The sequence below is a fragment of the Zea mays genome, chromosome 2, assembly GCF_902167145.1.
Source record: "Zea mays cultivar B73 chromosome 2, Zm-B73-REFERENCE-NAM-5.0, whole genome shotgun sequence".
Classification (NCBI taxonomy): domain Eukaryota; kingdom Viridiplantae; phylum Streptophyta; class Magnoliopsida; order Poales; family Poaceae; genus Zea; species Zea mays.
In genome coordinates, this window is record NC_050097.1 from 224717338 (window position 1) to 224733909 (window position 16572).

Sequence of the window (16572 nt, forward strand, 5' to 3'; positions counted from 1 at the left end):
GCGGAGTTCGCCGTGGCGCCTTTGGCAAGGCCTAATTGCCTGTCAGACTCACTCTGTCGAGTGGCACTGCAGTCAGAGTGGCGCAGGCGGCGCTGTCCTTCTGTCAGACTGGCCAGTGGAGCGGTGGAGTGACGGCGGTCACCTCGGCTCTGCCGGGGGCACGTGTCAGGATAGAGGTGTCAGGCCACCTTTGCGTTAAATGCCCCTGCAATTTGGTCAGTCGGTGTGGTGATTTAGTCAAGGTTGCTTCTGAGCGAAGCCAAGGCCTTGGGCAAGCCGGTGATGTGTCCGCCATAAAAAGGGGGGCCTCGGGCGAGATGGAAGTCTCTCGAGGTCGGCTGCCTTCGGCCGAGGCTGGGCTCGGGTGAAGCGCGATCGAGTCACTCGTGTGGACTGATCCCTGACTTAATCGTGCCCATCAGGCCTTTGCAGCTTTATGCTGATGGGGGTTACCAGCTGAGAATTAGGCGTCTTGAGGGTACCCCTAATTATGGTCCCCGACAACTGTAACGGAGGATGACATGGTTATGAGGAAACATGGTTATTTTGGAGAGGCTGGAAGCAAGCTTGTTTGGTTTGCTGGGGAGGATTATTCCGGAACCAAAAGAAGATGAGGTTGTCGTTTTCAAGAGCTTCTTAAAAGCAGGACTTCGGTTTCCCTTGAATGACATGATAGGGGAGGTTTTGAAGAACTTTGAGATATACCTTCATCAATTGACACCCAATCCTATCGTTAGGCTCAGTGTTTTTATACGGGCTCTGCGAAGCCAGGGTATGGATGCTAATGCCGAAGCTTTTTGCCGGGTACATGAACTGCATTATCAGACAAGGCTAGGGTAGATGGTCTTCATAAGAACTTCGGATGCTAGAACTTTGCTTATAGAAAAGATACAAAGGCTCCAGTGATTGGCTATCGCACCAAATGGCCAACCGGGTGAATGAATGAATGGTTTTATGTGAAAGCAGATGAGAAGAGAAGGGAGAAGCTGATGACTATGGTCATGAAGCCTATGAAACTAAGCTTCGGGATGACCAGGCCCTTGTGCCATATGCAACTTGGCTCTCCATGCCAGGTAGCCGAAGTTGAGTTTAGGGTGGTTGCTGCCAAAATTAGTACTAGGGATCTAGTACAAGAATATTTGGCAAACAAGATATTTCCAACTTCCAGCGGTTGGGGAATGCCGAAGAAGAAAGAAGGGGGGAAGAAACATGAGCTTATACGGCTCCCCTATCGTTTTAAGTTTGAGAAACAATTCAAGGAACCTTGCAACAAATGGCTGGAGATGATTGAGACCATGTGCAATGAAATACTTGGTAATTACACCAAGAAAGAAGATCAATTGATGACTACCGCCTTCGACTCCCGACCAAAACGAAGGCTAAATCGCGTTATGGATGCCTTAAACTCTGATTATCCTGACTATGAGAAGCTTGACGGAGGAGCCAAAGGGAAAAAAATAAAAAGAATAGTCAGCATTCTGAATAGGCAAGCTACCGATTGGTAAAGGAAGATGAAAAAGCTTTGAAGAAAGAAAGAATAACTGAAGAGCCAAAGATAGCAATTTCTAAGAAGCGAAAGCTTATCATAGTGCCTTCTTCTGAGCCAGAGGCAGAGAAAAAACTCCTTCGACGCCCTCTGCTGCCGAAGTAGCAGAAATTCTAAAGGTAATGACTGACTCTCCATCCTTCAAACTACTAAGTCCACTGGGATCAGAACTGACACAATTTTTACAGAAGAAAGGGCAACCTTCGGCTTCAGAGGAGAATGTGAAAGAACCAAAGAGACGACGAATAGTAAATGTGATGCAAGCCATCGAACGAACACCACCTTCAGCTTCAGCAATTACAGGTGCCGAAGCTAAGGCTTCTGCTGCTATGGAAGCCAAGGACGCCGATGAAGCCAAAGCTACAATGTCGGATATTGATAGAATTATATCAGAGGTAGCTAGAGATGTTACTACAGATGAGAACTTGGCCACAGCGCCAGCTAAAGAAAGGGAAATTGATTCTGGTCCTTCGGGCGAAGAAGACTTCGATCTTCGGCACCTAGGCGGTCAGGAGTTTTCTGAAGAAGAAAAATTGGAGCTAAAAGAATTCGCCATGTTGTGTGGATACCAACCGGGAGCTTTGGTCTTCGGCGGGGTTGATGAGGAGGTCTTGGGATGTATCCATGACCGCGCCAGAGCGAAGATAATCGGCACTTTATCGAAGAGTGTCGGCTTTCCGAAGCTAGAGATTGATATCAGCGGCTACCGATGACAACATATTGTCGGTAGCTTATTCTACTCCAACTTCAAGGTGAGACCTTTGACTAAGTTACTATTATTATCCTCGTGATGAATTGAATGTTCTGACTATAACTTGTTGTTGCAGAGCATGCTGCTGAGCAAAGTGCTGAAAATTCAGCAGGATAACGAAGATAAGAAAAACAAAATTATAATGGAAGGCTTGGAAAATAAGGTAAAAGATCTTGAAGCTTCTCTAGAGAAAAAAAAAAGATTTCCTGCTGCAAGCAGCCGAAGGCTCCCTCGTGGAAGCATAATCTCAGAACATTAAATTAAGCGAGGAACTTGACAATGTTCAAACAATTTTGAAGAAAAAATCCGAGCTATTTGACCAAGAAGCAAAATAACTTCGAGCAAAGGCTGAAGCTGAGGCCGAGAAGAATACGAAGCTGCATGAGTCTTTGAAAGACCTTCAGAACAAGTGCGCACATTTTGCCACCCGGTGTGTAAACCGTCTGAAGGGAATTTTCAACTCAGTTGGAGCTGCTGCCGAAGAGATTACCCCTTCAGCCAAAGACATCCCTAGGGCCTTCGAACATATTGAAAACGAAGTTGACGCCCTCGACGAAGTTATAAGCGGGCACGGAGATTTCTGTGCCTTGGTGGCTTCTCGCGGGACAGCTGCTGCATTTATGAAGGCGGGGTGTACTCACGCCAAGGTAGTTAACAAACCAACTTTTAGTCTTTCGACGTCAGATATAATTGATATCCCGGATGAAGCCCAAAGTATAGGGAACATATTTATTACTCAAATTTGTGCTAAGGGCGGGCGAGAGCTGGCTGGGGACGAAGCTCGAAAATTGCTTGATTCGGTATGAGACTTTTAGCTGTCTTTTACCTTATTTTCCTTTATTTCTGATTACCTTATACTCTCATTTGTGTGCAGGATGGTGGCACCGAAGGTTGTTGAGCCGAAGCTTGTTCCAAAGGGCTGAAGACTCTTGTAGCTTTGTTTTGTAATTATCTGTAAAAAACTTAGGATCTCTTTGTCTTATTTGACAAAAGATTGTAACTATTAGTTGAACAAAACATTGTACCATTTTGTCCATACCTTGTAATATAATTTTACCTCTTCGTTCATGTGTATTGCTTTGCTGTGGACGAAACCCATACTTTCAAATTTTGGAGCCGAAGGCGAAAAACACATTCCCTTCTTTTCGTTCACATTGAAGCATATTTTCATTAAGAACGAAATGTCTCCATGCATCTTGAAGTTCTATGTGAGACGAAGCATCCTCGTATTCGACGAAGTACTTTGTCACCACAGACATGCATCTTTTTTCCTTTCCTGTTAACATATGTGCTTCATGTCATGATGATGATGATGATCTTACGAATGTCTAATGAATGTTTGTATGAATGCAAAAATGATGTGATGGAATATGCAAATGTATGTCCCAAACACACACGAAACCACACCCAGACTCTGCATCCCCTTAGGAACGACTTTGGAGTCTCTTCACCTTTTACTTAGATGGTATTTCAGCTCTGCATCCCCTTAGGAACGACTTTGGAGCTAAGCTCTGCATCCCCTTAAAAATGACTTTGGAGCTTCTTCACCCTTTATTTAGGTGGTATTTAAGCTCTGCATCCCCTTAGGAACGACTTTGGAGCTTCTTCACCTTTTATTTCGGTGGTATCTTGGCTCTGCATTCCCTTAGGAACGACTTTTGAGCTTTGGAACTTACTCTGCGCTCCCTTAGGAACGACTTTGTAGCTTCGTCACCTTTTATGTGACATTTTAGCTCTGCATCCCCTTAGGGATGACTTTTGAGCTTCTCCATATGGTGCGGCTCCTGGTGTTACATTTTACATGTGGGGGAATTTGGCCCTTGTATTACATGGGGCTAAACAAGAAAGATTGAAAATTACAACCTGTGGCCCCATTAAAAACCTTTCCCCCTCGTGAAAGGAAAAGGGTGCCATAAGAAAAATAAAAAATTACATCAATTACACATAATATCGCTGAAGCTCATCCGCATTACAAGACCTTGGTATGTCGTTGCCGTTCATATCCTTCAGCCTGTAAGAACCGGGTCTTGACGAAGATACTACCAAGAAGGGTCCTTCCCATTTGAGCTGAAGCTTTCCTACTGTATCGGGGTTAGCCACCCTTCGAAGCACTAAATGACCTGGCTTGATGTTTTTCAATCTAACTTTTCTGTCACGCCACTTTATTGTTTCAGCCTGGTATTTGTTGATGTGCTCTATGGCTTGAAGCCTGGTCCCTTCTATGGTATCTTTTTGTTACTTGGCAGTCAGTTTCATCCTCTATTGAAGCTAAGGTTCATATTGAACCTGTTCTTGCTTCTTTCGGTGTTATTGCTTCGTCACCGAACAGAAGCTTGAACGGAGTAAACCCTGTTGACCTTGATACAGCAGTGTTGTGGCTCCAAACCACCTTTATTAATTTATCTGGCCACTTTCCTTTAGGCTGATTGAAAATTGACTTCATTATTCCTGTCATTATGATTCCATTTGCCCTTTCTACCAATCCATATGACTCGGATGCCTCACTGATGCAAAGTGTATTTTTGTGCCAATTTGGCTACAAAAAGTTTTGAAAGTTTCAGCATCGAACTGAGTTCTGTTATCAACGGTAATAGCCTTTGGCACTCCGAATCGACAAACTATACTTTGCCAGAAGAATTTTTGTACTATAGCCGAAGTTATTGTAGCCAGAGGCTTTGCCTCAATCCACTTGGAAAAGTATTCCACCGCCACCACAACATATTTTAGGTTACCTTGTGCCGGTGGTAGCGGTCCTAACAAATCCAACCTCCATCTTTGCAGTGGCCAAGTTGGTTGTATTAGCTGAATCAAAGACGAAGGTTGCTTCTGATCTCTGCCGCATCTTTGGCAATTTTCTAATTTCTGTACTAACTCTGCTGCATCTGAAGCTGCCTTCGGCCAGTAGAAGCCTTGTCTGAAAACCTTTCCCAACAGAGGCCTAGACCCAATGTGATCCCCACACAGTCCTGCATGTTAATTATTGTCCTTTGGTTCTGGATAAACATTTGAGCAATGGAGAGCAAACTCCGTGCTTGTATAACTGTCCTTCTATTATTACATATGGTCTTGTCCTTGCCTCCATTCTTTTATTATAACCTTCGTTGTCCGAAAGATAGTTGCCCTGGAGAAAGGATACAATTTCAGTCCTCCAATCTTCACTATGCACTGGTGAAATTGTGAGCACTGCTCTTTCCATGAGCTCAACCAAAGGGGCTTTTATTGTTTCAAAAAATACTTCCGAAGGTAAAGGGAGCCCCTGTGCCGCTGATTTAGCTAATAAGTCTGCATGCTCCTTCTCTCCCCATGGGATATTTTTTACAGGAAATCCTTCAAAAGAGGCTTCCAATCTTCGGACACCAAAAGATCTAACCGACTTAAGTTTAAATACTGTGAAACAAAATGAAGACATGACTACAAAAACGCATTGCCTACCTTGAGTGGATGGTGTGGTGAGGGAGTGGAAAAGCTAAAGACGTTGTCGTTCATAATAGTAATAATAAGATCAAGATCGTCTCCGCCATCCACATTGTCAGCCAAAACCATGATAGTGTAGATTTAGCGTTTGATTATTTCAAGTTTAAATGATATTTGTCATGATCAATACATATCACTAAAGATTGAGTTTTTATTAACCTTTCGTTAGAACCCTATCTTTCCTGAGAGAAGGGTGTAAGTTCAGGAAGAGAAGAGCTAATCTACTAGTTGGAGATGAGTAGCGAGTTGAAAAAAAGATCGATCAGTCCTCTAAGAGCCGAGTAGCATCATGGTAGATATCTTCTGCGAGGTAGGCTTTCCTATCTGCCGAGTAGACCTATCATACTAGCCGAGTACTCCTATCATACTGGATTAAAAGATTAAGGGTGGGTATCTTGCCTTATAGCTTTTATCCACATGACCCAAGATAACTTGTGAATCAGTCTTGAGGATTGCCCTTCTTATTCCAATTGCCTTTAGCTTCCGAAGCCCCAAGAGAAGAGCTTCGTACTCGGCAATATTATTTGTGCAGCTGAAGTCCAATTTTATTACATAACATGTTCTAACTTTGGAGGGCGCAACCAGGACAGCAGCTGCTCCTGCACCGAAGGTCCCCCATGACCCATCACAAAATACGGTCCAAGCTTTGGCATCTTTTATTGTTCCTTCATCCTGAGCCCCTGGCGTCCAATCAGCAATGAAGTCTGCTAATGCCTGAGATTGTATTGAAGATCTATGTACATAATCAATGGTGAATTCATTGAGTTCTGCGACCCATTTTCCAACCCTTCCTGTTGCTTCCATGTTCCTCATTATGTCCTTTAAGGGTTGTGATGAAGGCACTATTATATGATATGCTTGGAAGTAATGTCGAAGCTTCCTGAAGGCCATCAATACAGCATACAGTACCTTCTTCAATTCTGTGTAATTTCTCTTTGATGGGCTAAGTACCTCGGAAACGAAGTATACTGGTGCTTGCTTTTTTATTTGGCCATCTTGCTTCTCTTGTACAAGTGCCGCACTAACCACAACATGGGAAGCAGCCACATACATAAGTAATGGGGCCCCTGATGAAGGTGGGGTTAGGGTTGTTAGATCTATCAAATACTGCTTCAGTTCCTCGAAGGCTTTCTGTTGAGCTAGACCCCATTGAAGGACTTCGGCTGATTTTAATATTTCAAAGAAAGGTAGATTCCTTTCTGCTGATCTTGAAATGAATCTGTTTAATGATGCTAGCCTTCCTGCTAACCGTTGAGCCCCCTTTTTTGAATTTGGTGGCTCCATCCGAAGGATGGCTTCGATTTTACTCATGTTAGCTTTGATGCCCTTTGTCGATACCAGGCAACCAAGAAACTTGCCCTTCTTCACTCCGAAGACACATTTTTCTGGATTCAACTTGAGGCCAGCTTGTCTGAAATTGGCAAATGTTTCTTGTAAATCAGCGACATGATTTTCTTGCTTTGTGTTTTTTACTATAATATCATCAACATATGTCAGCACATTTCTGCCAATTTGAGAATGGAGAACTTTGACAGCCATTCTGCTGAAGCTTCCTCCAGCATTCTTGAGCCTCTCAGGCATCCGAAGGTAGCATAGGTGCCACTAGAAGTTATGAAGCTCGTCTTCGGCTCATCCTCTTTTTTCATCCAGATTTTGTGATAGCCTGAGTAGCAATCCAATAAGCTCATGAGCTCTGAAGTAGCTGTTGCATCTACAAGGGAATCTATTCTTGGCAATGGAAATTCATCCTTCGGACATGCCTTGTTGAGATCTATAAAGTCAATACACATCCTCCATTTTCCATTTGCTTTCTTTACCATAACTGTATTGGCTAGCCATTCTGGGTATGTTACTTCTCTGATAACACCGGCACTTAGAAGTCTTTTCACTTCATTTTGTGCACCTTCGGCCTTGTCATCAGACATTTTCTGAAGTATATGCTTCCTTGGCCTGAAGGACGAGTCTACATTGAGTGAGTGCTCGATGATGTCCCTATTAACACCGCAGAGATCATTGGTTGTCCAATAAAAACATCTTTGTTGTTAAACAAGAACCTTAGCAAAGTCTTTTCTTGCTCATTGGATAACTGAGACCCCAGTAGCATTTTTTGCTCTACTATATCTTCACACAAAAGCATAGGTTTTGGCTGATCCGCCGAAGCAATTTTTCTCTTTTATGCTTATACTGCTAATAAGCTTCGGTTTCATCTATGTTGTGAATAGCCTTCGAATCCATCCAACTTCCTTCGGCTCTCCTAGCAGCTTCTTGACTCCCATGCACAGCAATGGGCCCTTGTTCCGATGGTATCTTCATGCAAAGGTATGCTGGGTTGAGGATAGCTTCGAAGGCATTGAGCGTCCCTCAACCAATGATTGCATTGTATGGATACTCCATGTCAACAATATCAAAGACAACTTGCTCTGTCCTTGTGTTGTGAATGTAGCCGAAGGTGACTGGCATTGTTATCTTGCCAAGTGCCACTATCTGTCTCCCTCCGAAGCCACATAGAGGATGTGTTGCATCATGTATCTTGTCATCTGGCTCTTGCATTTGCCTGAAAGCCTTTGCAAAGATGATATCCGCTGCACTGCCTATGTCCACCAGGACATTATGGACCAGAAATCCCTTGATAACACAAGATATGACCATTGCATTGTTGTGGGGATAATCCTTAAGCTGAAGGTCTTCCTGGGAGAAGGTGATTGGAATATGAGACCATTTGGACTTGATGAAGGGTCCCTGCACCCCAACATGTTGTACCCTTCTCTGTGCTTCTTTCTTCTGCCTTTTGTTATCTGGTTCAGAAGTTGAACCGCCTGTGATCGGGAGCACTAGCTTCATAACCGAAGGTTGGTTGCTTTGCAGAGCCATCCTCACAGTTATGGATGTGAGTTCACCGGAGGTGGGCGCCAATGTTGGTCACTTGTTCTTAAATGTTACAAATCAAGAACAGGACATCACAAGTGTTTCTATTGTCGATGAAAGCAACCTAAGTAATTGATGAATTGGTCATTGAGACAAAGATCTATCATTTTCTTAATTAGGTAACCACTTGTTTTAGTCAATTTTACGTTAAATTACAATTGTTGTGTTCATATGAAGTTTATATGTGTTATTATCTATGCATTTTTGTGGTTTAAAATTTTTAGCTGATACAAATATTTTTTTAATGTTATCTCTAGCCCTACCCTTATAAGTATCCTGGCCGCCACTGATCTTACGTCTGTATATGAAGTAGGGGTGAAAACGAGCGAATACGGACGGATAGTAGCTCATCCTGTATCCTACCCTAATGTATTTAAAACGGATTTAGAATCGGATACGGATAGTTAGAAATGGGACGGATACGGATACATGGACCGGATATTTATCGGGGCGGATAAGTGACAGATACAAATATTATTTGATCGGATATCGGATACTTGTCGGATAATGCATTAATTGGTTATCATAAAATATTATTTTTCGACCACAAAATTGCAAGTAAATTAATACTAATAAACATTTAATAGAAGATAATCTCAAGTTCCCACATAAAAATGGTAAAGTGAAGTATTGATTATGTTGAAACTTGGATACTTAGAGTGAGTTCACGTGTAACTCACACAATAAGTGGAAATAAAATAAAAGAAACGTTGACATCCTGTGGATTTTATGGTCCCATTATTTTTTATGACTATATGTGGCTATATGTTGTACCTTCGTATAATTTCATAGATTTTTGAGGCTATTTGTACATTATTAATTTCTTTCTACATCAAATCATCAAAATATAATTAAAATTCATAAATACGCTAGTTTTGATCCAAAATTGCAAAAAGCTTACCAAAACAAATAAACATTCTATTCAAATAAAACCTCAAGTCGCCACATGAAAATGATAAGTGAAATATTAATTATGTTGAAACTTCGATACATAAAATGATTTCACGTGTAACTTACGCAATAAGTGGGAGTGGAATGGAAGAAACTCCAACATCTTGTAAATTTTATAGTCCAAATGTTTTTGAGAACTATATGTGGATATATGTTGTGTCCCCGTAAAATTTCATAAATTTTTAGGCTATTTGGTGTATTATTAATTTCTTGTTGTAGAAAATCATCAAAATACAATTAAATTCATAAAAATATTGTATCGTCGACCAGAAATTACAAATAAGTTACCAATATTAATAAATAGTTTATAAAAAGATAATCCTAAGTTCCCACATGGAGATAATCTTAAGTCCTCACATGAAATGATAAAGTCTATTATTTTGATATAAATCTAGACATTATTTTAATAATTTTGGCCTAAAGATATGTTTAAACAAAAATGTGTTGTACTACAAAGTTATAGATCTCATCGAGCTCTACAATTTTCATATAAACTTTATCTTTATCCGATTTCATATGTAAAAGTTATGATTTTATAACTATATTATTATGCAGAAAAAGAAAAAACGGGTACCCGAATCCGACCCGAATATCCGGGTATTTACCGGGTAGTACTCGCTCCGTATCCGACCTGAATCCGAAGCTGTACTATCCAGGTATTATCTGTATCCGTTCCGAATATAAAAAATACTCGTATCCGAAAAATAGTCCCAAATTAGTACACATATCCGGTATCCGTTTCGTGTACTCTGCCCGTTTTCACCCCTAATATAAAGATCAAAGAAGAAAGTCTGTCTGGGCCGTGCTTTGCTTTGCTCTGCTCGGGTCAGTTAATTAACTACCATGCAGTAGCTAAGGAAGGGGCTCCATTGCTTGCCGTCTCCTACCACGAATGGTCCCGGATTAGTACACGTATTCGGTACCCGTTTCAAGTACCCTGTCCGTTTTCATCCCTAATATGAAGATCAAAGAAGAAAGTCTGTCTGGGCCGTGCTTTGCTTTGCTCTGCTCGGGTCAGTTAATTAACTACCATGCGGTAGCTAAGGAAGGGGCTCCATTGCTTGCCGTCTCCTGCCACGAATGGTCTGGTCGCTGTCTTCTTCTGAGGACCTAACCCAAGACGGTAGGTAAGTGCCAGCTTAAAGTCTATCTAAAGGCGGACCACCACTGTCCACCTGGGCGGCGATGGCGACCGCCGCGAGGGAGAGGCGCCTGCCGCCGGCGCTGCCCCTGGCGACTCTCATCGGCCGGGAGCTCCGCGCGGGGGGCTCCGAGCGCCCGGCCCTGCGCTACGGCCACGCCGGCTTTGCCAAGCGTGGCGAGGACTACTTCCTCGTCAAGCCCGACTGCCTCCGCGTCCCCGGGGACCCCGCATCCGCGTTCTCCGTCTTTGCCGTACGTACCGCCCTCCCGCCCGCCTCTCTCTCTCTCTCTCTCTCGCGCGCGCGCGCGCGCTGCTGCGCCCTGTTCTGACGCCTCTCCGCCGCGTGGATCTGGCGCGCAGGTGTTCGACGGCCACAACGGCGTGTCGGCGGCGGTCTACAGCAAGGAGCATCTGCTCGAGCACGTCATGAGCGCGCTGTCGCCGGACATCGGCCGCGAAGACTGGCTGCAGGCGCTGCCGCGCGCGCTCGTCGCCGGCTTCGTCAAGGCCGACATCGATTTCCAGCGCAAGGGTGAGTGCCATGCTACTGCCCAGTACCGTTTGCAGTCGAGATTGGAGGTCAACGTAGTTATCGTCCCTGTCTCTGTCTGTGTGTGTGCCTATTAAGGGGAGGTGTCCGGAACCACGGCGACACTGGTGGTCATCGATGGGTTCACGGTCACGGTGGCGTCGGTGGGTGACTCGCGCTGCATCCTGGACACGCAGGGCGGCGAGTTGCAGCTGCTAACCGTGGACCACCGCCTGGAGGAGAATGCAGAGGAGCGGGAGCGCGTCACGGCCAGCGGTGGGGAAGTAGGCCGGCTCAATCTCTTTGGCGGCCAGGAGGTAAACCACTTCAGTTCGAGTGAATCAGTAACTTGCTTATCCTCAATCAATTCCTGCATGAATGCTTATGTTGGGGGACTTTAGGTCGGCCCTCTCCGGTGCTGGCCTGGTGGCTTGTGCCTCTCAAGATCCATCGGGGACATGGATGTTGGAGAGTTCATTGTGCCCATTCCACATGTCAAGCAAGTCAAGGTTAGATATAAATTACGAAATGCAGGGGTCTGTACTTGAGTTTTTCTGAGACGCATGTTATGCTGAGTTGTCAAAGCTGCTTCTCTGTGATCTTTTGTAATTTCAGCTATCAAACACCGGAGGAAGACTGATAATAGCATCTGATGGCATATGGGACGCGTTGTCCAATGAAGCAGCTGCAAAAGCATGCAGAGGATTGCCTGCAGAACTGGCAGCGAAGCTTGTCGTTAAGGTAATTCAGCATTTAGCTGTACTACTTTGAGGCGCCCAATGGTGCAGCTACGGTTGGCTCAGTTTCTATCATTTGACATGCAGCAAGCTCTGAAAACAAGCGGGCTAAAGGATGACACCACCTGTGTCGTAGTTGACATTATCCCGTCCGATCATCTGACATCGCCACAATTGTCTCCAAAGAAAAATCAGAACAAGTTGAAGTCACTTTTTCGTAGAAGGTCGCATAGTTCAGTTAGAAAGCTTGGAGGCAAGTCTGCCTCCATTGGTTCCGTGGAGGAGTTATTTGAAGAAGGGTCTGCAATGCTAGAAGAAAGGTATGCTTGCTCTTCCAATGTTCCACTGCATTCGTCTTGTGTTAATTTCTGTCAGTATCATTTTCTCTCGTTTTCATCTTGGGTTTTTGGCCCTGTTTGGCACAGCTTATTTTCAGCTTCTTCACAAATTTAAGCAGAAGTTCTGCCAAACAGCCAGCTTCTACAGCAGCTTATTAGTTCAGCTGCTTCTCAGAATACACTAAAAGCAGCCAACAAGCAGAAGCTGCCTTTCACCAGCTTCTCAGATAAGCTGCTTTTTCAACAAGCAGCAGTTGTGCCAAACAGGGCCTTTTATGTAACATATAATGTGTGGGATGGTAAGATACTAGCATGCTACCTTGAGCCTTGTCATTTTCTTAGCATATCTGGACAGGCTGTTTTATTTCTGCGGCCTTTGCCTTTTAGCCTATTCCCATTATCAACTTACATTACCTTGTATACATGCTCTGTCAATTCTGTTTGAGATTTCAGAGCTATTTTTGTGGAAAAAGAAGGCGGCTAATCTATACCTTTCAAACGCAGACAAGTTTGTTCATAAACTAGAGCAGCGATGGTGTTTTACTTGTATTTTCTGTATTAATGACGAGAGCGTTTAGCTGAACTTGGTGTGCTACCATGACCTTGGTATCAATCTTAGGAGTGCAAGTTATGTTCCTTCCCTTGTTTTCGTTCTTCTGTTTTTCTAGTCTCTATATGTGACATAAAATGTTTCAGCTCTGTTTTTTGAGGACATATCTTGTGCACATGGAAGATTGGTGCACATATTAAATCATCACCACTCATTTTAGATATAACGTCTCTAGTCAATTTACAAATAACACCTTCCACCACTACACACCAACACGTTGGAGGGTGTTCTTAGCAAAATATACCAAACAACTAGAGACGTTAGATCTAAAATGAATGGTGATGATTTAATATGCGCACCATGTGCACCAATCTTCCATGTGCACCAGATATATTCTCCTGTTTTTTAGGGAACTCATGTCTAGTTTTTTTTTTTTTGGTGGAGAAAGGCTAAACTACAATGCCTCTATGTCTTTTCTGGCTTCTATCATCCTATCCTATGGTGTCATTAACATTCAAGGCTTGCTGTTGCAGGTTGGGTAGGAATCTGTCCTTGAAAGCAGCTTCACCACCTTTCCGCTGTGCAATCTGCCAAGTGGACCAAGAGCCCTTCCAAGATTTGATGGCAGATAATGGAGGTGGTTACTGCTCTTCCCAGTACGCTCCATGGGGTGGCCCATGTCTCTGTTTGGACTGTCGGAAAAAGAAAGATGCAATGGAAGGAAAAAGATGTAGCCGCTCTACAGCATGCAGGTGAAACAATCAAAATGCTGAGAAAAAGGAGCAACGAGAGACACTAAGGACGTGTTTGGTTTGCGAATTCAGTTGATCCGGCATGAGCTGCTCCTGCATGAGGTCGTCCGATGTTTTTCTGGGAGTGAACCGGTGCTGCATAATTGCACTTCTAACGAGCACTACATGGAGTATCTGATGTCGGACGACACAGATCTATGATGTAAACCAAACAAATATATTAGGTTCGGATATAGGATCGGATGATTCCGGAGACCGTTGTCCGGCAAACCAAACACGTTGTAAATTAAATCGCTGGATCCAAGAGTATGCTGAAACTAACTGTATTGACGACCAAGGTTTGATGTTGTTGAGCTCAAATAACTTGAGCTTGTAGTTTTGATGTGCCCTGTAGTGTGCCTTGTGATGGTTTTTGTGGGAATAGGAAACATGTAAAATACTCCTTGTGTTATTGCTGAATTAGAGCTGTTGATTTTTTTAATAAAAAAAATTACATAGATGAATAGCTATGATGAGCAAAAATCGCAAATGTTATTATTACAGCAGCAATAACATGAAAGCGGAAACAAGCAAACACAGCTGCATAGGGACGACGACACTGGTCCCCTGGCTCGGAATCCTCAATGGCATGGCGCACTCGTCGCCGTTGAAGAAGACCTTGGACGGGAAGCCGTCCCCGGCGATGATGTCGATGCCGGGGGTCTTCTTCTTGGTGAAGGAGAAGACGGACTGCTGCTTCCCGGGCACCGGGTAATCTACGCCGCTCATGTTCCTCTCCCCGAGCAGGAAGTTGAGGCCCTGGGCGCCCCTGACGAAGATGGTGCTGTTCCCGACGCCCGTGGCGTTGAAGGAGTAGGCCTGTTCGAAGCCGTCGTACGCCTTGTCCATGACGATGGCCGTGAACCAGTCCGGCATGTCCGTGCCGTCCCAGTTGAAGAGCGTGAGGCGCGCGCTCCATCCTCCGGTGAAGTCGGTGGCGACGTGCCAGTTGACGCTGACGCCGCAGAAGTCGCCGCAGGGCATGGGTTTGGGCACGCCGAGGTGCTTCTGGTCCGCCCACTCGAGCGCCTCGCTGGCCCGCCGGTCGAACGGCATGAGCAGCGCCTGCGGCGGCAGCAGCATCGCCGGCGCCGTGGTGCTGCAGGTCGGCGCGGACGAGGGGCAGCCGCACGCGCACGTCCGGCAGGGGACCACCGACTCGTTGTAGAAGGAGGAGAAGGAGACGCAGCACCTGGGCGGCTTCTTGGGCGACGTGGTGATGTTGCACACCACCTGCCACGTCGCCACGGCCACCGTGATCGACGTGAGCCCGCTGGGGTCCGGGTACTCCGACGGGCTCACCGAGATGGGTGGGTCGCACGCGTACTCCGGGTTCAGCGCGGACGCGGCGCCGGTGACGTTGAACCCTGTGGGCGGGTAGAGCTTGGTCCGGTTGAGGTCGGGCGGCATCTTGTACACCACCATCTGGAACGCCGACTTGGAGCGCGCGACATCCATGGACTTGGGCAGGATGGTGCCGTTCCGGCAGCAGTGGTCGATCCGGCCGATCTCCGTGTCGTTGGCCCGCGACGGCGGCAGGTCGTGGACGACGGGCCTGCGGTCGCAGTTGAGCACCGCCTTGGAGAAGTCGAGGTCCTTGTAGTACTGGCCCTGGGGACCGTAGAGGCATTCGGCCGTGTCCACCTCCCGCGGGTAGGCGCCTCGCATGGAGCTGATGAACTCCCCGTGCTCCCACCTCCACGACAGCTGCCAGGCGTCGAGGCGGCCGAGCAGCGCGTCGTTCTCCAGCGTGACGAGCGCTAGGTAGGTGGTGTCGTACGACTGGAGCACGTCGTAGGTGATGACCAGGTCGCCGGTGCGGCGCGGGAGGAAGCCACTCTCCACCAGGCCGCCGGTGGGGTCCCCACCCGCCGTGAACACGCAGCAGGTGGTGAGGTTCGTCGGCGACGACGTGGCGTTGGTGGCCGGCGGGCAGGTGTAGGAAGGGTCGGCGAGCGAGAGAAACGAGGGGAGCGGGACGTAGGGCTCCGGCCCGGCGAAGAGCGTGCCTACGAGGCTGACCGTGGCCTGTGTCTTGGCGGGGTCCCCGGCCGTGGCGATCGGGGTGAGGAGGTCCGTCTGCGGGTACCCGGTGAAGGACGTGGGCGTGGGCCTGCCGGCGGCGTCCCCCGCCGTGGTGTTGTAGGGCAGGGCGGCGCCCGAGGTGAGCACGGCCCCGTCGACGGAGACGAGGATCTCGCCGTGCACGAAGGTGAGCAGCAGCGCCCAGGAGCGTAGCGGGCGGGTGCCGGCGTTGACGACGGTGGCGCTGGCGCTGAAGGAGTAGGGCTGGGAGTTGGGCGCCGCCACGTGAGGCCTGATCTTGTCCCGGCGCTGCAGCGTGTAGGTGAGGAGGATCCCGTTGCAGCCGGCGTCGGGCTGTGCCGAGGCGGTGTGCGCGAGGAGCACAAGGAAGATGAAGGGCATGGCGGCCATGCGGACGACGACGGGCAGCATGGCCATGGCTGAAGCAGGCACAGAAGCTGAATCTGTTTCCGTATAAACGAATAAGCCGGTGGTGGTGAGTGGATCGAGTCTGGGTCGTCGGAGGATGAGAGGCCGTTTCCGTCCAAGCGCACACACGCACGATGACACGAAGACGAAGACGAGGACGAAGCTGAAGCTGAAGCGCGTGCGTGGGTGACGACGAGTATGTAGGGACAGGGAGTCTCCGTTGATCTTGTCCAAAACAGAGAAAGAGAAAGAAATGGTAAAAGAGGCCGGCCCGGCGATATGAAAGATAGTGCTTGGCGTCAGCAAGTGCAGGAACCATCTCTCCTGCTTCTGATCGATGAGAGAGGAGTGAGAGGGGGCAAGAGCATGGCCGCCAAATGTA

General features: G+C 46.6%; 2 protein-coding genes across 4 annotated transcripts; one reads left to right on the forward strand and one right to left on the reverse strand.

Moving 5' to 3' along the window:
• Positions 1 to 10707: 10707 nt before the first annotated feature.
• On the forward strand, positions 10708 to 14196 carry LOC100272395 (uncharacterized). 3 transcript variants are annotated; one of them, XR_004855872.1, is made up of 9 exons: positions 10709 to 11042; positions 11152 to 11323; positions 11420 to 11637; positions 11722 to 11829; positions 11936 to 12061; positions 12145 to 12377; positions 12483 to 12694; positions 12900 to 13022; positions 13479 to 14196. XR_004855872.1 is itself a non-coding variant. In NM_001146875.1 (7 exon segments), coding segments are annotated over 7 exon segments (1290 nt in total). In that variant the 5' UTR covers positions 10747 to 10832; the 3' UTR covers positions 13702 to 14176.
• Positions 14148 to 16418, reverse strand: LOC100037801 (brittle stalk-2-like protein 8). The gene has a single exon (NM_001112502.2). It carries the CDS (start codon positions 16197 to 16199, stop codon positions 14235 to 14237), a length of 1965 nt encoding a protein of 654 aa, NP_001105972.1. The 5' UTR covers positions 16200 to 16418; the 3' UTR covers positions 14148 to 14234.
• Between the last annotated feature and the right edge of the window lie 154 nt (positions 16419 to 16572).